General features: G+C 41.3%; 1 protein-coding gene across 1 annotated transcript in view; it reads left to right on the top strand.

Moving 5' to 3' along the window:
* Positions 1-23614, top strand: part of LOC122790767 (protein mono-ADP-ribosyltransferase PARP14-like) — a 1159206-nt gene that overhangs the window by 956095 nt on the left and 179497 nt on the right. Inside the window, exon 15 of the mRNA XM_044058380.1 lies at positions 16511-16641. Within this exon, the coding sequence (XP_043914315.1) occupies positions 16511-16641 (131 nt within the window). The remainder of the gene's footprint in view (positions 1-16510; positions 16642-23614) is intronic.

Raw genomic sequence — 23614 nt, 5'->3', positions numbered from 1 at the left:
ATGTCTTGCTCTGATGACCAATGGCATTCACATCACAGACAAGGTCAGCCCAGAATGCTGCCCACTGTTCCCTGTTTTTCCTCCTTTGGACAGTAGGAGTTCATGGTGTAGCCACAGGCCTTCCAGGATTATGTCATTCTTTACATCCGTGAAAGGGGAACATGGCCTGAGATACATGTTTCCTGTAAGACAACAAAGTGGGAACACATCAGGATCCCATACGTGGAAGTACACTATGTAGACATACAGCAAGAACAGAATGTCTGGCAGTATCCACTGCTTGATCACACATGTCATATTCCACAGTCCACAAACATACTAAGCATGTGGATACAACTGAAATACTAGCGATAGCCAGCGATTCTCATGTGTGCCATGACAGATACTGCTGTATTATCATATACCCAATAATGGATTCCATTGTAGTGTGTCCCCTAGGGGCAACTCCTCTGATAATATGTCAAAACAACAGTGCCAAACAAATAGCAGTTTGCCATTACAACCACTATAAAGGGACAGTCCCACGAGACCAGTGTGCCACATTGACATTAAACATTCCACCCTTGATGTTTTCTACATTCTCTGTAGGTGTAACACATTTGGAGATCAATCACATGTCATTATGACAGTCCGGAGAAAGGCTTAATGCTGTAATCCCCATTCTGTATTAGGTATATTCACATATATGCATCCTGTTGTAAACAAAAAGCTTACATACAGTACTAATGGAGTATAAAACTCCTCTGTTGATATGTGCAGATATCTGCAGTTTTTGTAGTGTGTGTGTCATACAGAATGGTTTCCCATAGCCAGCTGTTTGCCTTTTCAACATGCTTCTCATTACCAGGCGATCGCCTCATAACAAGTCTGTGGCTCTGAAATGCTAATTGCAGCCAACACAGTTGATTTACAGTATCATCAGCCAATAACATGCAAGCAATAAACAAGACATAAGGCTTTCTTGAAGATTAGAAGCCCTTTCTAATATGTTGTACTGGACATTACTGGGGTGAGGAGACCACGTCATTGCAGAGGATAAGTCTGTAGCAGCTACTGTTACATACAGATGTGTGTGGTACAGGCTAATAGGCATAGACAGAGAGTGTGAACACTTTGGAGGACAACAGTCTGTAACAGTAACTGTGGGAGCTGTGTCAGCCTTGTTATAGAGGCAGAGTCAGAGTGAGGATACCCATTCCACTCAAATTAAAGCCTGTGTTTAAGGAAAGTATGTTAGGCAATGGTATCACTAACAGAGTACTAGGCAACATGCTTGTTGTGTCCTTGAGCAACATAGGGGGTAAATCTAACATTATGTCCAGCATTTGGGCAAGTGTCAGGCCATCTGTTACAGTCTGGTAATAATTTGGAACATGCATGCTGGCAGTCCTTTTACTAGTAGGGGCTTCATATGTGTATGTTAGTTGTGCAGCTGTGCTAATCTGTATAGTGAGTATGAAATGATTGTGTGCTGCACTCTGATATTAGTGGGCTGCACTCTGATATTAGTGGGCCTCATTTGCAATTCCTGAGTTAAAATCTTGTGTGAATGCATGACCTGACACTTTATGCATCTATAGTTTTGCTATATTGATATGTGTGTTCCTATCTGCAGGCATGTGACTTCCATCAGTGAAATGCAGATATTTTATTTGAAATGCATTGTGTGGATAAACAATCCATGATCAGTCATTAATTGATGGCTTCACAATAATGTAATTGAAATGCTACACACCAATGGATTTGAACCCAGGACTGTGTGGCAAAGCTTAACATTTTATCAAAGCATTTAATAGACTGAGCTACTGAGTCACTGTTATTGCAGGTGTATTTGTCAAGATACACGTGCACACATACAGGCTGTGACATACATTTTTTCCATCCATCATTATGTGCATGGCTTTAGATGGATGCATTTCTGCACCAAAGTCCCAGTTGAACATGTACTTTGGCATTAATGCTTTAGCAGGTGTATTTGTAAACATTGCTGATAAAAGTGCACATTTACCTGTTATTACAGACCTCACTTATATCCATTATTCTGTGTTTGGTTTCTAGTGGTGTAGTCTTGCACCAGACTCCATGGTACACTCCCATTTTTCCATTACTCTTTAAGCAAGTATGTGAGATGTGGCATAATGCACAGCTCCACTTAAAAACAAGCTTAATGATGCTGGCTTGCAATTACTATGTTTTGCTTAAACCACCTGTTTTAATTAACAGTTGAGTGGCATGGAAGGTTAATGCAGTGGTCTGCAGGTGTGATGGTCTTGGATTTGAAATAGGGAACAGGTGTTTATTTTGGATGTGTTTGTTATCATTTAAAACACCTATATCAATATAGACTCCCCAGACTCTGGAATAGATTGCCCATACATGTCAAGCAGAGTGCCTCTTTGGACCTCTTCAAGAGGAACCTTGACGATTGGATGGGAGAAAGGAAATTCACCCCAGGGATCACGTCAGTCGCCCTGCTAGACAGGGGTCCAGGAAAGTAAATATTGTGGGAAGAAATAGCCACGGAATTGTTATGGCTAGGCTTGTATAGGCCCTAGGGCTGTTAGCCTAGTACCAACCTATGAACCTATAGGCCCATTTACTGAGCTTAGTAATGCTGCTTAATGTGGTGTGTCATGCAGCATCACACAAAAAATCCTTAAAGAAAAGAAAAATGGAGAGATAGAAACATGGTGAAATGGGGTGCAAGCATGAGGAAAACATAGAGAAAGGCAGGTAGGTATGTGCAGGAAGGGTGCAGGAAAGAACCATAGCTATACATGTCCTGTAGAGCAACAACTGTGCACTTTGACAGACTTTGTAGATGAATTTGGAGTGTCACCAACACAGAGAGGAGTGAGGACAACATAACTGCATTGTCAAGCCAATTGGACCAAGTTACATGTGTCCAGTGGACACGTGTGCAAAATAATGAGCTATGTATGGGACATTTTTTTTTTTGGTACAGGTGTCCATTTTTTTCTTAAGGTGGGAGTGGAATGTTGGGGAAGAGACATAGGTACATTTGGGGAGGTCAGTTGGGTAGATGAGGAAACATTTGCAAACAAACAAGACAGACAAGACATCAGACAGGGGTAGTGTGTGACACAAGAGGTGAGTGAACACCTTGGATGGGAAGGGTGTTGTGGAATCACAGACTCATGTGCCTCCATGAGGTAGCAGTGTGACTCAAGTACCCACCCATGGGACTGTCAGCACTGCTCCATCACTGCCCTGGGGGTGACAGTGATGGAGGCTAGGCTCTGGGGTGAGCCTGACCCACCAGGGTAGCCAGCATGCTCTCCATCTGGTGCAGGCAACTTCCACAACCATGGTACACAATCCTGAGCACCAAACCTTGAAGTTGGTTGTGGGTGACAACTCCCTCTCCACCACTGCTCCCAGAGGAGGGCCCAGTCCTGGCCACTGAGACATAAGTAACAAATGACACAGGTAGTGCAGGTACAGCAGAGCTGGCACCACCAGTCTGGGTCTCAGATGTGCTAGGTCATGGTGCCATGGCCAGTGGAGGCAAGGTAGGTGGACCATGAGGAACCAGCCTAACTTGTCATGCTGTAGTAAATTACTTATAACAATAAGTTAACATTAGTAATAACCAAACCAATGTTGGTATTAACATCATGGAACATAATACTGATTAATCCAAATACATATCAAGGTATATTATGTAGAACACAAAATTAAACAACGTAACAGTAAGTTTGCTAACAGCAAACCAGCATGAAATAACCCATAAGGCCAACAAAACAGTTTATCAGAATTTATTAATATTAAATCATAATAATAAATAAAAATACAAAATTAAAGAAGATAAGGGGTGGGGAGAGAGACAGGAAAACATACCATTAGTGACATTAAAGATTATATTCCTGCACAGACTTCTAATACATAGTTCTACAGGTGTGCAGTGTCAGTTGTGAGTACAGTGACTACAGTTCCTGAATAGATGCTATAGCACGTACATATCTCTCAAGCTGTTAGAATGGCACAGTATGAGGTAACCACTAACAAATGTAGGTACACAACTACATGGAAGCATTTCACTTAATGTTCATGTACATAGCTACCAAGGTGTTCTGTAAACGGACTTGAAAATACATTGCATTCCAAGTAATCATTTATCTGCTAATCATGGGCCAGACAGATTGGGCATTTGTAATTACATTATGAAAAATCATGACAGTTGAGAGGTATGCTTGTGAACATTAAGTGGACTAGACAGCCAACATGTCTTATTTGGCAGGCATGGGAGTAGAACCCAAAAGCTGTGACTGCAGGGGATATCTGCAAATAATGTCATAATCCACTGCAGTGACATTAGAACAAACATGCAATTAATGCAGCCATACTGCATGTAGTTAGACACATTAATTATGAAACCACAATCCTGCTTTACACTTTATTGATTTTGCTGCTAAGTATCTGTGAAGTATACACACGATATCTGTAGTTGGAGGATAAGAGAGCATTATGTGACTGAAAGTGGCCTGAGGACAGCCTTGAACCACACTGTGGGTTGTGCAATACATTTATTAAGCAACTACATTTGCATTCTACAGTTATTACTGTTTTACAGTTGACTGCAGCAACATTAGCACAGACGTGCAATTAATACTGCCATACTGCAATTAAATCAAGACATCACTTATGAAAACACAGTCTTGCTATACACTTTATTGGTATTGCTGCTTAGAATCTGTGAAGTATACACATATCTGCCCATAAAGTGGGCTACCTGACTCATATACTTTGTTCCTGTAGTGAGAGGAAAAGAAAGCATTATAGGTTCATAGGTAGGTACAAGGCTATTGGCCCAAGGGCCTAAGTAAGCCTAGGCAACATGGTTCCCTGGCTTACGCCACCCAAGAAAGTTAATTTCCTGTGCCCCTGTTGAGCAGAGCCACAGAAGTGATCCCCGGGGTGTATTTTCTATTTCCCATCCACTCATCAAGATTTTTATTGAAGAGTGCTAATCAGGAACTATGCTTGACATAGATGGGTAACATTTTCCAGAGTATATGAAGTCTCTGGGACAGGAATCTATCCCCCAGCATGTCCTGTTTATTGTGGTGACAATGTTTAGGTCCCTAGAGCGTGTACCTCAGAGGGATTGGGATTTCTTTAGGTGTAGCATGTCCAATAGCTCTGGTTTTAACATAGCTTTATATATTAGGCAGAGATCTCCTTGGAGCAGGCGATACGCTACAGAGTAAAGCTGGAGTTTTTTGAGATGGTCAGTGTAGGGCATCTGTTTGAGGCCAGTAATCCTCTTTGTGAGGTACTTCTGTGGTCTTTCCAGCTTGCTGCAGATGTCTTGTGAGGTACATTCCAAAAGGGGCATTGTACTCTATAATGGATCTAATGAGTGCTGAGTAGAAGGGAACAATGACCTCTTTTTTCCTGGATGAGAACCCTTTTGTGATGAGGTGTGCCACATAGAAGGATTTCCTGACTACTGTGGCAATGTGATTATCAAAGGAGAGACTACTGTCCACCTGGGTCTCAAGGTCTGTTATCACACATTTGGCATTAAGTAGACTGCCGTTTATGTGATAGTTCATGGGTACAGAGTTTTTACCAAAGGGGATGACAATGCACTTTTTGGCATTGAGCTTGAAGCCATGCCTCTGACACCAGGCATCTGTCTCAGTAAGGCCCTTCCGAAGGATGTCCACATCATTTGGGGACTCGACTATGACTCCTAGTTTGCAGTCATCTGCGAAATTCATTAGCCCGAGGCCTTCTGTGTTAGCCTGTACTTCAGAGAAGTAGATAACAAACAGGAGAGGTCCCTGGACTGAACCCTGTGGTACTCCACTTGTCACTGGTTTGAAGTCAGATTTGGAGTTTGCAACTTTTACAGTGTGGGTTCTGTCAGTGAGCCAGTTGGCAACCCATCTTGTGATGTGGGGATTTATACCTAGTTTAGTGAGTTTTGCTATAATTCCAGAATGGGGGATGGTGTTGAAAACCTTGGCGAGGTCAAGATAGGCTGTGTGAACCACCTTACCCTCATCTATGGCTTTGGTGACTGCCTCAAAGAAGTCGATCAGGTTCAGAAGGCATGATCTGCCTTTGATATACCTGAACTGGGTGGGGTCCAGAGTTTGGAGGTTACCAATGTCTTTGTTTATGAGTTCCATGATGATACATTCCATGGCCTTGCAGAGCAGGCTCATCAGGCTAATAGGGCGATAGTTCCCAGGATCAGTGGTGGCACCCCCTTTGTGGAGTGGGATAACTGTTTTTGTGCAGCATTTAGTGAGGATAAAGCCTGATGTGAGACTATGATTGAACATGGTACTTAGGTGGGGAGCCAGTTCATTCTGAAGTTCATGTAAAACGCAGCCTGGGATGTTGTCTGGTCCCATGAATGCTGTGTTTTTGGTTTTAGAGAGTGCAGCTTTTACCTGCATAGATGTGATTACAGGGACTCTGCATTCTTCCTGTATAGATATGGGCCCTATAGGGGGTAAGAGGGTGGTAAAGTTAGCTCTGAACCTGTCTGCCAGGATATTGGCAATATCAGTTGGTTCTGTAATTTTCGTGCTGTTGTGCTATAACTCAGAGCAGATCTGGGTGTTGCCATTGAGATTTTTGCCATAGCTATAGAATGCTTTGTGGTTGCCCTTAGAATCAGTGTTGATTTTGTTTTCGTAGCTAGCTTTGGAGGATCTTATAAGGCATCTCAGCTTCTTACTGAGGCTGACCAGGGAGCTCCTCCACTCATGGGATTTTACTGTTTTTTGCAACAGTTTCTTCCTTCTGTTGTAGAGTTTGTTTATGGCAGGGGACCACCAGATTGGTTTCCTTTTTTTGGAGAATAGCATCTTGGTTCTGTTTGGGATACCATGATCCATGCACTCGTGTAAGTGGTTATAGAGTGCATTTGTGTAGGATTCAGCAGTCATAACTGTATTGTCCATCTGCATGGGTGTCATGGAGTTCACCACTTCTGTCTTAAGAAGCATGAAGTTGGCTTTGAAGAATTTTTTTTACCATGGTTTCCTTAATAGTGAGTGGGGGTCAGGATGCAGATATCTAGGGTGATTAGCTTATGGTTGGATCTGACCAATGAGCGTTGACTTCAGGTGTGGAACATCGGTCACTCATGTTAGTAATGACTAGGTCTAGGATATTGTTGCCCCTGGTGGGGGTGTGGATAAATTGATCCAGGGCATTGGAATTTATGAATTCCAGAAAGCGTTGAGCAAAGGAGTTGGTACATGAGTAGTTTTCCCAGTTAATGGTGGGATAGTTGAAATCACCCATTATTTGGGTGTTTGCTTGAACCCTAATATTTTCCAGTATATCAAGAAAATAGGAGTGGGAATCCTGGGGCATGGTGGGGGATCTGTAGCATGCTACAATTTGGATTGCAGTTTTGCCCAGAGTTAGTTGCACTTGGATAACCTGGGATGCATTATGCTGTGGAACTAGCCTGGAGGTGTGGATATCCTTAATGAATATGAACACACCTCCACCTTTGGTGTTCTGCTCCAGGTTAGATGGCCGAAAAGTGTGGTATGAGTTACAGCCTGGTAATGCTGGGGTGCTCTCTAGAGCCTTGAACCTAGTCTCAGTCACTGCACAGATATTGATGTTCTCCATTTTAAGGAGTGCCTCGAGTGAGTGCATTTTGAGATTTAGAATTCTAGCATTGAGTAGCATTACCCTAAGTTTTTGCTTGCCTTTTCCTGTTACAGCGGTGAATTCATCATTTGAACTTTGCCTAAAAAAGGCACTACAATGGCAACAGGTGCAGGCCATCTCTGGCAAAGCATCGTAGTTTTGGCCCACCATGTCATCCCAGGCAGACAGATACTGGATCTCTTTAGAATAACACCAGAACCAGAAGCTTAGCCAATTGTTGAAGTCAATCATTTTGTCCTTGTACTGAGTATCATTCTGGGCAATGGCAGGATGTTACTCAGGGCTAGGGTCATACCTGCCTGGGCTACAAGATTGTAGAGCTGTTCCATGTCTCTTTTCATGTAGTCCAGGGAGGTACATCTCAGGTCGTTCACACCAACACAGACAATGACAGAGTCATATTTGTACTTGTTGTGGAGTGACCTGAGTGCATGGGTTATGTTGCGGGGCCTGGAACCTGACAGGCAGCTGACAGTAACCTTCTCCTTGTTTAGCCTGGTGAGTGGGACATCAGTGTGCCTGACTATAGAGTCACCTATGACTAGTGGAGGTTGCTTGCATTTCTGCTTTAGAGGTCTCTGTTGCTTAAGCAAATTATTATTGAGAGCCTCTGCGAATGTTTTTGTGTTTCTATGTGTGGATTTTGGTGGTGTAGCTTTAGTGGGACTATGTGATGAGTGTGGTGTGGTGCAAGTGTTTACCTTCTCCTCTTGACTGTCAAGTTCAGTCTTGGTTTGAGAGAGCTTTACCTCCAGTTTTGCTAGATAAGTGCATCTCTTACAGCTTGTGGTGTTAGGTGGTAGGAGGAGAGGGTTGTCTGTGTACATGAGGCAATTGCTACATTGCCTCAAGAAGCCAAGATTCATCAGATAGACAGGAGAGAACACTGGGAGCTGACCATTGGATATGCCTGAATAAAAAACTACTTTCCTCTAGACAAGTGAGGAAAGTGAGTATAAGAGCTGTTTTACTCTAAGCAAGTGAGGAAAGTAAGTACAAAAACTGTTTTCTTCTAGGTAAAGAGGAAGGTTGAATGTTGTAGTAATTTGTAGCTTATTTAGTGCTAACAACAAGTTCTGAACAAGTGCTGAGCAAGAATAAGCAAATTCAAGTGCTAAAGCTAAGAATCTGTACTTGGATCTTGTAGATAGGTTACCTAGTGCTTACCACTCCCACTGATAAGCTATAATGCTTCCCTTCAGCACAGAAAGGCTTGGGGGGGCTCAGAAACTTACAAACAGTCCTGGATACAGCAAATCTGTATCTGGACTAGACTAGTTACAGGGAAGGTGGGAAACAAGTGTAAAGGCAGGCATTTAAACCAGAAAGTTGAAGGAGATGGAAAAACTGCCCAAACAGCCAATAAACTACAATTTCTGGGCAGAAACCACTCTTGTGGTAGATAGGCTACCTAGTGCTTGGCACTCCCACTGATAAGCTATAACACTTTCTTCCAACACAGAAAGGCTTGGGTGGCTCAGAAGCTTACAATCAGTCTTGGATACAGCAAATCTGTATCTGGACAAGACTAGTTACAGGAAAGGTGGGAAATGAGCGCAAATGCAAGCTTTTAAACCAGAAGGTTGAAAGAGATGGAAAAACTGCCCAAAAGGCTAATAAACTGCAATTTCTGGACCAGAAACCACTCTTGTGGTTGAGAGGGTACCTAGTGCTTACCACTCCCACTGATAAGCTAGAAGGCTTCCCTCCTACACAGAAAGGCTTTTGGGGCTCAGAAGCTTACAAACAGTCCTGGATACAGCAAATCTGTATCTGGACTAGACTAGTTATAGGAAAGGTGGAAAACAAGTACAAACGCAGGCTATTAAACCAGAAAGTTGAAAGAAATGGAAAAACTAACCAAACGGCAAATAAACTACAATTTCTGGGCCAGAAACCAATCTTGTGTCCTAGTGCTTACCACTGCCAATGATAAGCTAGAAGGCTTCCCTCCAACAAGGAAAGGTTTTGTGGGCTCAGGAGCTTACAAACAGTCCTGGTTACAGCAAATATGTATCTAGACTAGACTAGTCACAGGAAAGGCAGGAAACAAGCTTAGACATTTTTTGGGGGGAAAGTGGAAAGGGAGAAAGGAGAAACAGAAGATAATTCATAACTAAGGACATAAGTAGCTTGCCCTTCACAAATGTTCTCTCTGTATTAGGTAGAATGAGATAGTGACACTAGACTGGAATAGAGTTGGGATAGAGCTGAACAGATGGGACTGGTAGGAGTGTCTGAAGGCAAAATATGATTTCACTGTACTCAGTTGAGTGAGCAAATGAGATAGACCCAAGGGGAGTGTTCAAACATAAATTTACAGGAGGGGCGGACAATTCCAAAGCTACCAAGATTAATACCAGAACAAGAACAAGGAGAGTGGGTGGGAAACTAACTGCAGACACAGAGAGAGACCACAGTATTCTATGAAACAATTATAACTACAGAGACACACAGACCACAATATTCAATGAAACAAATACATCGAAAAATAAAATGCAGTACAATCTTTAACACCACAAGTTTGTACTTAACTTAGCTAGTAATGCAGTTGATTGTAGGTATGTAGCAGAAGCCAAACAATTCAGATATTGAGCAGTAATAAATTCAAATATATGTGACTAACACTTATAAATACAGAGAAACCCCCTAGGCTAAGAGATTAATACTGAATATCAATGACGTGAAACACAGTAGCCCCCACTAACTGCAGACACAGAGAAAGACCACAGTATTCTATGAAACAATTAAGTAGAATAATAAATAATCACAGAGAGACGCAGACCACAATATTCAATCAAACAATTAAATGCACAGCAAAAAATGCAGTACAATCTTTAACAATGCAAGTTTGTACTTAACTCAGCTAGTAATGCAGTTGATTGTAGGTATGTAGCAGGAGCCAAACAACTCAGATAATGAACAGTAATAAATTCAAAGATATGTGACTAACACTTATAAATACAGAGAAACCCCCTAGGCTAAGAGATTAATACTGAATATCAATGACGTGAAACACAGTAGCCCCCACTAACTGCAGACACAGAGAAAGACCACAGTATTCTATGAAACAATTAAGTAGAAAAATAAATAATCACAGAGAGATGCAGACCACAATATTCAATCAAACAATTAAATGCACAGCAAAAAATGCAGTACAATCTTTAACAATGCAAGTTTGTACTTAACTCAGCTAGTAATGCAGTTGATTGTAGGTATGTAGCAGGAGCCAAACAACTCAGATAATGAGCAGTAATAAATTCAAAGATATGTGACTAACACATATAAATACTTAGAAACCCTCTAGGCTAAAAGTTTAACAGTGGATATCAATGAAGTGAAACACAATATCCCCCCACTAACTGCAGAGACAGAGAGAGAGAGAGACAACATTATTCTATGAAACAATTAAATAGAAAAATAAATTACAGAGATACACAGACTATAATATTCAATGAAACAAATACACAGAAAAATAAAATGCAGTACAATATTTAACACTGCAAGTTTGTACTTAACTCAGCTAGTAATGTTGTTTATTGTAAGTATGTAGCAGAAGCCAAATAACTCAGATATTGAGCAGTAATAAATTCAAAGATATGTGACTGACACTTATAAATACTTAGAAACCCTCTAGGCGAAGAGTTTAACACTGAATATCAAAGAAGTGAAAAAGAATAGCTCCCACTAACTGCAGAGACAGAGAGAGACCACAGTCTTCTATGAAACAACTAAATAGAAAAATAAATAACTACAGAGAGACACACAGACCGCAATATTCAATGAAACAATTAAATACACAGAAAAATAAAATGCAGTACAATCTTTAACACTGCAAGTTTGTACTTAACTCAGCTAGTAATGCAGTTGACTGTAAGTATGCAGCAGAAGCCAAACAACTAAGATATTGAGCAGTAATAAATTCAAAGATATGTGACTAACATTTATAAATACAGAGAAACCCTCTAGGCTAAGAGTTTAATACTGAAAATCAATGAAGTGAAACAAAATATCCCCCACTAACTGCAGAGTCAGAGAAAGACCACAGTATTCTATGAAACAATTAAATAGAAAAATAAATAACCACAGAGAGACGCAGACCACAATATTCAATCAAACAATTAAATACACAGAAAAATAAAATGCAGTACAATATTTAACACTGCAAGTTTGTACTTAACTCAGCTAATAATGCAGTTGATTGTAGGTATGTAGCAGATGCCAAACAACTCAGATATTGAGCAGTAATAAATTCAAAGATATGTGACTAACACTTATACATACAGAGAAACCCTCTAGAATAAGAGTTTAACACTGAATATCAATGAAGTGAAACACAATAGCCCCCACTAACTGCAGAGACAGAGAGACACCACAGTATTCTATGAAACAATTAAATAGAAAAATAAATTACTACAGGGAGACACAGACCACAATATTCAATGAATCAGTTAAATACACAGAAAAATAAAATGCAGTACAATCTTTAACAATGCAAGTTTGTACGTAACTCAACTAGTAATGCAGCTGATTGTAGATATGTAGCAGAAGCCAAACAACTTAGATATTGAGCAGTATTAAATTCAAATATATGTGACTAACACTTATAAATACAGAGAAACCCTCCAGGCTAAGAGTTTAACACTGAATATCAAGGAAGTGAAACACAATAGCCCCCACTAACTGCAGAGACAGAGAGAGACCACAGTATTATATGAAAAATTAAATAGAAAAATAAATAACTACAGAGTGAGACAGACCACAATATTCAATCAAACAATTAAATGCACAGAAATAAATGCAGTACAATCTTTAACACTGTTTGTACTTAACTCAGCTAGTAATGCAGTTGATTGTAGGTATGTAGCAGAAGCCAAACAACTCAGGTATTGAGCAGTAATAAATTCAATGATATGTGACTAACACTTATAAATACAAAGAAACCCTCTAGGCTAAGCGTTTAACACTGAATATCAATGAAGTGAAACACAATATCCACACTAACTGCAGAGACAGAGTGAGACCAGAGTATTCTATGAAACAAATAGAAAAATAAATAACTACAGAGATACACAGACTGTAATATTCAATGAAACAATTAAATACACAGAAAAATAAAATGCAGTACAATATTTAACACTGCAAGTTTGTACTTAACTCAGCTAGTAATGCAGTTGATTGTAGGTATGTAGCAGAAGCCAAACAACTCAGATATTAAGCAGTAATAAATTCAAAGATATGTGAAAAACACTTGTATATACAGAGAAACCCACTAGGCTAAAAGTTCAACACTGAATACCAATGAAGTGAAACATAATAGCCTCCACTAACTGCAGAGACAGAGAGACTACATTATTCTATGAAACAATTAAATAGGAAAATAAATAACCACAGAGAGACACTGACCACAGTATGCAATGAAACAATTAAATACACAGAAAAATAAAATGAATTACAATATTTAACACTGCAAGTTTTTACTTAACTCAGCTAGTAATGCAGTTGATTGTAGGTCTGTTACAGAAGCCAAACAACTCAGATATTGAGCACTGAAAGTGGCCTGAAGACAGCCTGAACTGTACTGTGGGTTGTGCAATACATCTATCAGGCAATTACTTTTGCATTCCACAGTTATTGCTGTTTTACAGTTGGCTGTGGTAACATTACAGTAGGCATGCAATTAAGCCATCCCTACTGCAATTATTTCAACACATTGTTATGACACCGCAATCCTGTTTTACACTTGTTGCTATTGCGCATTAGAATCTGTGAAGTATACACATGATATCGACCCAAAACATGGGCTGCCTTTTTGTTATACTTTATTCCTGGAGTTGAAGGGATACAGAGCATTATTTGAGTGAAAGTGGCCAGAAGACAACTTTGAACTGTATTGTGGGTAGTGCAATAAATTGAAAAAGCAATTACTTTTGAATTCTATGACATATTTCAGTGTTACAGTTGACTGCATTGAAAGTAGAAACACATGCACTGAATACAACCCTACAGCAGTTAGTTGCAGACATGAGTTATCAACCACAATCCTGCTTTACACATTATTGCTTACTGCTATTGGTATCGTTTATTGTTTATTGCATTACAGTTTTAATAGTTTATTGTTTATTGCACTACAGTTATCAAAAATACCCATACTTACCACAGTCAATGTGCATCTTGGCCAGGTGCCCAGCATGAGCCTGCATGTTGCAAGTCCTCTCAGCTGCAGCTGTTGGAAGAGAAGCACATCATTATGCATGCCAGCTTTGCACAGATTCAGCTAGTATTTTGGTAAAGTAGTATCAGAAATACTTACATATTTGTGGGGCATACCCATCTCTCGCCTCTTGGACCCAGATATCCAAGGTTCCCCTCTACCTTTACTTCAGGTCATCATAATGGTGATGACACTACTCACCAGTGTGGCGGATACCAGTAGCACTGGTAAGATCCCTGACCAACTGATCCCAGGCCTCAGCCTTACATTCTGAACCCTGGTAACTGCCCTGCAACAGCTGGGGTTCATAGTCCTTAACTAAGAGCCCAACAAACACTCTCCACTCCTGCACAGCCCATCTCAGCACCTGAAAGCATGCACCTTCACCAACACTGCCTGCTATATCAACAGATGATAAGACTCCAATGATAGCTGCAGAATTCCTGCCAATTGGCCTTAATATAGGCTGTTTTCCCACCCTTGCACATCATACTGCAACATTCAAAAAAGTGCTGTGTTGCTTAGCATTCCACAAACCAGCTGAGCACCACGCAAATCAGCTGAGCATCACACAAACATGCACAACCATTAACCATGTTTAAGCAGTGATTAGCAGCATACAGCTCTGCCAAATTTCACAATTTTGTTTTTAAATTAAGGAAAAACATAAATTACATTTAAAAAAAAGTATGGCTGCTAGGGACTCAAACTCAACACCTAATAAGCTTCAGGCTTTGGCTCTACCCAGTTAGCCACTTGGATATTATGAAACACTCCTATACCTTCACATATACTACTAAGCTACCTGTTAGCATTTCTAAGTACCACACCACATAAATGGACTTAAACACAACCAGATCTGATCTAAATAATTAATATACATCCAGTTTCTACTTTTCGATGTCTGGCAGGTGTCAGCTGTGTATGTTTAAGTGCGGCTCTGCTCTACTGCATTCCGCACCTTGTCGGACAAAAGAAGAATAAATAAATAAAAAAAAAAAAACAGATATAATAATTAATTACATCTGGTTTCTATTTTTAGATGTCTGGCAGGTGTCAGCTTTGTATGTGTAAGTGCAGCTCAGCTCTGCTGTGCTCCTCACCACAGTGTGCAAAAGGACATTAAATACAAACATAAATTAACACACAAACTATTAATTCACAGCACATTTTAACAGTAGCAGGGAACATCACAGGGAGTCTCATCCTGCACATAGCATCTGACCAGAAATTCCTCGACAATGCACAACCATGGGATAGCCTCTAACCTTCCTCCTACATGGATTCAATATCTCTGTTACTATGCTCTCCCTCAGCAGGGCGCTATCATTAATATGCATGGCATGCTGCCGAGGGGGACCCATGGCCATTTACATGGGTACATTCCATGTAGGCTCTACACAAAGCCTAAACAGATTTTATTGAATCCTGTGGCAAGTTTTTATTTATTTTATTTATTTGTTTAACATTTGTTTACTGGGAAAGCCTGACTGGTACAGAGCCCATTTTCACCACAGGCCTAGCAAAAAATGCTCCAGATGCATGTCTTTGGAAAACGTTCTTCTACTTATCCAGTACTGCTGTCTACAAAATAATTATTTATGTTGAATGACCATATAATATTTTCAAAGTATTGTGGTGTATCATGACAAAGGCCTTAGCAATATCAATATATATTAAATATCCGTAAGTTTTGTTATCCCAGCTCATAATGCAGCCTTCTGCAACAGAGTAGTTTGATGCTGACGGTATTTCTGGTTTTACCTTTATTAGCTTTTGTATATAATTCCTGAATTCCATATTTTGCTGTAATAATCTTGCTAAAAAAAATTCATGAAACTTTCCCAGATGAAGCAATAAAAATTCTAGGACTAGAGCTGTGTTGTCCCAGTGAGTAAATCATTGAATGGAATTATTCTTAAATCTAGTAAGGAGGTAAGCCAAGGCTTTTGTATTATGATTTGTAGTTGCAGGATATGCTATATTTCAATATATCCTTTTTATAAATCTATTGCTATTTGTATCTGCATCAGCCGTAATATCTGTTTGTACAGTATTTTAACTAAAACCTGTTATGTCCTCTTCAATTTTGTTTGTCTCCCACACTTTATGCAGGTTATTGTATTGCCTCCTTCCATTTTCTTCCTCCTGTTGTAACCAAAAACAGTTCTACTACCATATTTATCGGGGGGAGGGAGATTGTCAGGGTACACTGTTTACCTAACTCAGTAAAGTTTATAGCTGTCTTCATTTTCTTTCACATATCAAGATAATCCTGCCATCCCTTTTCCCTATCCTATCTGGAAACTTTTATTTTTTTTTCCTGCACCTCATTATTTGCACAATATATTTTTATTCTTCATACTGTAACATTCTTTTATTTGATAATACATACAATGTGAACCTTTCATATTGTGTTGTACCATTAATGCTATAGACTAGATATGACTTGAATACTTGAATAAACACAGAAGAATGTGCCAGACCTAAATAAGCACAGTTGTTTTGCACTTTATGGTAAATATCATTTATATTTGTGGTTTAATGCATTTCATGGATTGCTTTGGGTCCCTTAACCACAATGTTAAGCACATACTCTAAAGGCATAATGATTTGTTTCTACAGGTGAGTTCCCCCCACAGTGGGATGACATGAATGGTGTTTCACTGATGGTTCAACAACTGGACCCATACTCTACAGAATATAATGAAGTTGCTTCCGAGTTCACAAAAACTGCCAAGGAAAGGATTTTAAAAGTAAGGCTATCGCTGTTCTTTAATGCTTTATACATTGTTGCCTATAGAATTATGGCAGAAATGAATCACAAATTAGATAATGCATATTTTATTATAAAATCTTTTACAAAAAAATCTGTTCTGTACCTACTAGAAGTGCTGGTATTAGTATTCTGGTGTCTTAAACAGAGCTCAGGGGTATAAGATTAATTATTTGGTCCCACAGCTGCAAAAGTTATTTAGAAGTTAGATCTAGACATTTACTGAAAAGCAAATACCCACATCAGATAAATCTGAGTACAGTATTTCGGAAAGAAGTATGCCTCACTTTCTAAGTGCCTTTTCTGTAAGTAATACTGATCATGAATGTGATTATAATAAACAGCACAGGGGTTAGGGGTCTGTAAGTAATACTGATAAACAGCTCAGGGGTCAGGGGCTACAGTTCTCCTCAAGAGTTTCTGAGTAGGGAGATCTGATTTTCTGATCAGTGGTTTGTACATTTACTGCAAAAAAACTGTTTTTTTTTAGGAAGACCTTCAGATATGTGAAACTGCTACCAGATATTCCAGAGTACACAGTGGACATTTAGACAACCAGCTAAAATTAAGTGATTGTTTCCTAGTTGTCTGAAGCTGTTTTATTTAAAACCAAACACTTTTCTTCCAGTCTTTTTCTGTTTTGAGCCACATCAACATAGGTTCATAGGTTCATAGGTAGGTACTAGGCTATCGGCCCAAGGGCCTACGTAAGCCTAGCCAACAAGGTTCCCTGGTTTACGCCACCCAAGAAAGTTATTTTAGTGTGCCACTGTTGAGGAAAGACACAGAAGTGATCCCAGGGGTGTATTTCCTTTTCCCCATCCACTCATCAAGATTTTTCTTGAAGAGTGCTAATGAAGAACTTTGCTTGACATAGATGGGTAGCCTGTTCCAAAGTATGGGAAGTCTCTGGGACAGGAATCTATCCCTCCAGCATGTTCTGTTTATTGTGGTGACAAGGTTTAGGTCCCTAGAGCGTGTAGCTCGGAGGGATTAGGATTTCTTTAGGTGTAGCATGTCCAACAGCTCTGGGTTTGACATAGCTTTATAGGTTCATAGGTTCATACTAGGCTATCTGCCCTAGGGCATTTATAAACCTAGCCAGAGTGTGTTTGGCTTTCGCCACCCATTTTAAATGAATTTTGCTATGCTCTTTTTCAAGGTTAGTATACTGTGCTTCTGTCTAACAGTGACACAGAAGTGATACCCGGGGTAAACCTACGATCTCCCATCCACTCATCAAGATTCCTCTTGAAGAGAGTCAATGAGGGACTCTGCCTAACCTGGACTGGGATTTTATTCCAGAGTGAAGGGAGCCTCTGGGTTATGAATCTGTCCCTCCAGCATGTTCTATTTATTTCAGTGCTGAGGTTCAAGTCTCTTGAGCGTGTAGCTTGATGGGATTTGGATTTTCTGAGGTGCAGCATGTCCATTAATTCCAGGTTGGACATGGCTTTATATGTCAGGCACATATCGCCTCTGAGCAGGTGGTATGCCACTGAGTAGAGCTGGAGTTTCTTTAACCGGGCAGCATATGGCATCTGTTTGAGCCCTTTGATCCTCTTGTTGAGGTACTTTTGGGGTCTTTCCAGTTGCTGCAGGTGTCTGGTAAAGTACATCCCAAAAGGGGCATTGTACTCAATTATGGGCCTGATGAGGGATGCGTAAAGAGGCACGATGACCTCCCCTGATCTAGATGTGAATCCCTTCATGATTAGGTGGGCTATATAAAATGTTTTTGTAACCACTTTGGCCACGTGGTTGTCAAATGAGAGATTGCTATCAACTTGGGTCCCCAGGTCCCTAATTACTTCTTCTGTACTTAATGGATTACCACCTATGTGGTAATTTGTGGGCACTTTGTTTTTGCCAAAGGGGATGACTATACACTTTTTGGCATTTAGCTTGAGGCCATGGCTCTGGCACCAGTTGTCTGTTTCTATGAGGCCCTTTTGGAGGATGCTTGTGTCGGCTGGAGAGTCTATTATGGTGCCCAGTTTGCAGTCATCTGCGAACTTGGTCAGCCACAGTCCTTCCGTGTTGGCCTGTGCCTCCAAAAAATATATACCGAACAAGAGAGGTCCCAGGACTGAGCCTTGTGGGACGCCACTTGTAACTGGTTTGGAGTCTGACAAGGCTCCAGCAATTCTAACCATGTGGGTTCTGTCCTTGAGCCAGTTTGCAACCCATCTAGTGACATAGGGGTTTATATTTAAGCTGGTGAGCTTATCTATAATGCCCGAGTGGGGTATTGTATCGAAGGCTTTTGTGAGGTCCAGATAGGCTGTGTGGACCACCTTCCCTTCGTCAGTGGCATTGGTGACTGTTTCAAAGAAATCAACCAGGTTTAAGAGGCAAGATCTGCCCTTAACAAAGCCGAACTGGGTAGGATCTAGTGTCTGTAGGTCCCCAATATCTTTATTTATGAGGTCCGTGATGATCCTTTCCATAGCTTTGCAGACCAAGCTAGTCAGGCTTATGGGGCGATAGTTTCCAGGATCCGTTGAGGCACCACCTTTATGGAGAGGGACCCCTGTTGCTGTACACCACTCTTTGGGTACATATCCTGTAGTAAGGCTGAGATTGAACAGTCATTTTATGTTTGGGTTTAGCTCTTCTTGGAGTTCATGTAGGACGCAGCCCGGGACACTGTCTGGTCCCATTGATGCTGTGTTTTTTGCTTTGGAGAGGGCGGCTCTTACCTGAGCATCTGAGATGTCAGGGGGGCAGCACTCTGCTGGGACAGATATTTGCCCTTTTGGTGGGGGGGGGGAGTTTGCGCTGAACCTGTTAGCTAGGATGTTGGCAATGTCTGCGGGTTCGGTGTATTTTTTGTCATTTTGGACTAATTCTGAGCATATCTGGGAATTCCCACCCAGGTTCCTAACATAACTAAAGAAAGCCTTGTGATTATCCTTAGTGTCCTGTGCAATATTTCTCTCGAAGCTGGCCTTAGACGATTTTATGAGTGCCCGTAGTTTTTAGCTAATACTGATCAGAGATGCCTTCCCTTTTTGGGATTTTGCTCTGTCATGTAGTAGCTTCCTCCTTCTATTGTATAGTTTGTTTATGGCTGGGGTCCACCAGACAGGACGTCTTCCTTTAGAGGATTGGGTCTTGGTTTTATTTGGGATTGCATGATCCATGCATTTCTGAAGGTGTTCATAGAATGCGTTTATAAAGGATTCTGCGGTCTGGGCCGTATTTTCCACAGGCCCGGGGGCTTTGAAGGATTCCACCTCGGTTTTGAGGAATGTGAAATTTGCTTTAGAGAAGTTTTTCACTGTGGTTTTCTGGGGGTGGGGTCAGGATGTGAATATCCAGTGAGATTAGTTTATGGTCTGATCTTACCAGTGAGGGATACACTTCTGGTCTGGAGCATAGAGTCCCCATGTTGGTGATGATCAGGTCCAGTATGTTTTCCCCTCTTGTGGGAGTGGTAACAAGTTGTTCCATAGCATTTGAGTTTATAAATTCTAGGAACCTTTGGGCTAGGGTGTTGGAGCTAGAGTAATGCTCCCAGTCTATGTTTGGGTAGTTGAGGTTGCCCAATATAATGGTGTTTGGAGAGACCTTCATATTTTCCAGTATTGTCAGGAAGGCCGAATGGGGTTCCTGGGTTTGGGAGGGTGTTCTGTAGCAGGCTATAAAGTGGAAGGCAGTTTTACCCACTGTTAGTTGCACATGGATAGTCTCTGATGCTTCATGCTGTGCCACCAACCTGGAGGTGTGGGTATCTTTGAAGAATATTGATACTCCCCCTCCTTTTGTGGTTCGGTCCAAGTTTTGGGCCAAAAAGCATGGTATGAGGTATAACCTGGTAGTGCTGGGGTGCTCTCGGGAGCCTTGAACCAGGTTTCTGTTACTGCACAGATATCGATGTTCTCCACGGTAAGGAGAGTTTCGTGTGCATGCATCTTGAGGTTTAGACTTCTGGCATTGAGTAGCATTACTCTTAGTTTCTTATCCCATGTGATACCTATGGAGGTGGGTTTGTGTTTTGAGCCTTGCCTAAAAAAGGCACTATGGGGGTAGCAAGAGCCTTTGCCAATATCCGAAAGCCCAGGGGTGAGAGGTGCAAGCCGTCTCCTAGCGAAGCATCGTGGCTTGTCGAGCATGTCATCCCAGGCTGACAGGCATTGGATCCCCATTGAATGACACCAATACTTAAGCCAATTGTTGAAATTGATCATCTTGTCTTCATATTGTGGCATCATTCTTGGTGAGGGTAAGATGCTACTCAAAGTCAGGGTCATACCGGCCTGGGCTACATGCTCAGAGAGCTCCTCTATGTTTCTTTTCATGTAGTCCAGGGAGGTACGTCTCAGGTCATTCACACCAGCATGGACAATGACTGAGTCATATTTGTACTTGCCTTGGAGTGACCCGAGTGCTTGTGTTATGTGGCGGATCCTAGCACCCAACAGGCGCAGAGATCACCTTGGAGTAGGTGATATGCTACGCAGAAAAGCTGGAGTTTTTTGAGGCGGTCAGTGTAGGGCATTTGTTTGAGACCAGTAATCCTCTTTGTGAGGTACTTCTGTGGCCTTTCCAGCTGCTGCAGATATCTTGTGAGGTACATTCCAAAAGGGGAGTTGTACTCTATAATGGGTCTAATGAGTGTCGAGTAGAGGGGTACAATGACCTCTTTTTTCCTGGATGAGAACCCTTTTATGATGAGTTGTGCCATGTAGAAGGACTTCCTGACTACTGTGGTGATGTGACTATCAAAGGAGAGACTACTCTCCACCTGGGTCCCACGGTCTTATCACACATTCGGTGTTAAGTAGATTGCTGCCTATGTGGTAGTTCATGGGTACAGAGTTTTTACCAAAGGGAATGATACTGCACTTTTTGGCATTGAGCTTGAGGCCATGGCTCTGACACCAGGCATCTGTCTCAGCGAGGTCCTTCTGTATGATGTCCACATCATTTGGGGACTTAACTATGGCTCCTAGTTTGCAGTCATCTGTGAACTTCGTTAGCCAGAGGCCTTCAATGTTAGCCTGTACTTCAGAGAAGTAGATACCAAACAGGAGAGGTCCCAAGATGGAACCCTGTGGTACTCCACTTGTCACTGCTTTGAGGTCAGATTTGGAGTCTGAACTTTTACAGTGTGGGTTCTGTCAGTGTGTCAGTTGGCAACCCATCTTGTGATGTGGGGATTTATACCTATTTTAGTAAGTTTAGCTATAATTCCAGAATGGGGGATGGTGTTGAAAGCCTTGGTGAGGTCAAGATAGGCTGTGTGAACCACCTTACCCTCATCTACGGCTTTGGTGCCAGCCTCAAAGAAGTTGATAAGGTTCAGGAGGCATGATTTGCCTTTCACAAACCCAAACTGGGTGGGATCCAGAGTTTGGAGGTTACCAATATCTTTGTTTATGAGTTCCATGATAATACGTTCCATGGCCTTGCAGACCAGGCTTGTCAGTCTAATAGGTCAATAGCTCCCAGAATCAGTGGTGGCTCCTCCTTTGTGGAATGGGATAACTGTTGCTGTGTGTCATTCAGTGGGCACAAAGCCTGATGTGAGGCTATTATTGAACATGGTGCTTAAGTGGGGAGCCAGTTCATTCTGAAGTTTGTGTAAAACGCAACCTGGGATGTTGCCCGGTCTCTTGGATGCTGTGTTTTTGGCTTTAGAGAGTGCAGCTTTTACCTGCATAGTTGTGATTACAGGGACTCTGCATTCTTTCTGTATAGATATGGGCCCTTTAGGGGGTAGGGGGGTAAAGTTAGCACTGAACCTATCTACCAGGATGTTGGCAATATCAGTTGGTTCTGTAATTTTCATTCTGTTGTGCTGTAACTCAGAGCAGATCTGGGTGTTGCCAGCAAGATTCTTGACATAGCTATAGAATGCTTTGTGGTTGTCCTTAGAATTAGTGGTGATTTTGTTTTCGTAGTTAGCTTTGGAGAATCTTATAAGGGATCTCAGCTTCTTACTGAGGCTGACCAGGGAGCTCCTCCACTCATGGGATTTTACTTTCTTTTGCAACAGTTTCTTCCTTCTGTTGTACAGTTTGTTTATGGCAGGAGACCACCAGATTGGCTTCCTTTTTTTGGAGGATAGCATCTTGGTGCTGTTTGGGATAACACGATCCATGCACTCGTGTAAGTGCTTATAGAGTGCATTTGTGTAGGATTCAGCAGTTGTAACTGTATTGTCCATCTGCATGAGTGTCATAAAGTTCACCACTTCTGTCTTAAGAAGCATGAAGTTGGCTTTGGAGAAATTTTTTACCATGGTTTCCTTAATGGGGGGTGGGGGCAGGATGTGGATATCAAGGGTGATTAGCTTATGGTCGGATCAGACCAACGAGGAGTTGACTTCAGGTGTGGAACACTGGTCACTCGTGTTGGTAATGACTAGGTCTAGGATATTGTTGTCCCTGGTGGGGATGTGGATAAGTTGATCCAGGGCATTGGAGTTTATGAATTCCAGAAAGAATTGAGCTAAGGAGTTGGTACATGAGTAGTTTTCCCAGTTAATGGTGGGGTAGTTGAAGTCGCCCATTATTAGAGTGTTTGGTTAAACCCTAATATTTTCCAGTACATCAAGAAAAGAGGAGTGTGAATCCTGGGGCATGGTGGGGGATCTGTAGCAAGCTACAATTTGGATTGCAGTTTTGCCCAGAGTTAGTTGCACCTTGATAACCTCGGATGCATTATGTTGAGTAACTAGCCTGGAGGTGTGGATATCCTTAATGAATATGGACACAACTCTGCCTTTGGTGTTACGGTCCAGGTTACATGCTCAAAAAGTGTGGTATGAGTTATAGCCTGGTAGTGCAGGGGTGCTGTCTGGAGCCTTGAACCAGGTCTCAGTCACTGCACAAATATCGATGTTCTCTATTTTAAGGAGTGCCTCGAGTGAGTGCATTTTGAGATTTAGACTTCTAGCATTGAATAGCATTATCCTCAGTTTTTGCTTGCCTGTTCCTGTTACA

This window comes from Protopterus annectens, chromosome 16.part0 (genome assembly GCF_019279795.1).
Source record: "Protopterus annectens isolate FY-2018-M chromosome 16.part0, PAN1.0, whole genome shotgun sequence".
NCBI classification, from domain to species: domain Eukaryota; kingdom Metazoa; phylum Chordata; order Ceratodontiformes; family Protopteridae; genus Protopterus; species Protopterus annectens.
The sequence above is the reverse complement of the archived record's forward strand: the minus strand, read 5'-3'. Positions and strand labels throughout refer to the sequence as shown.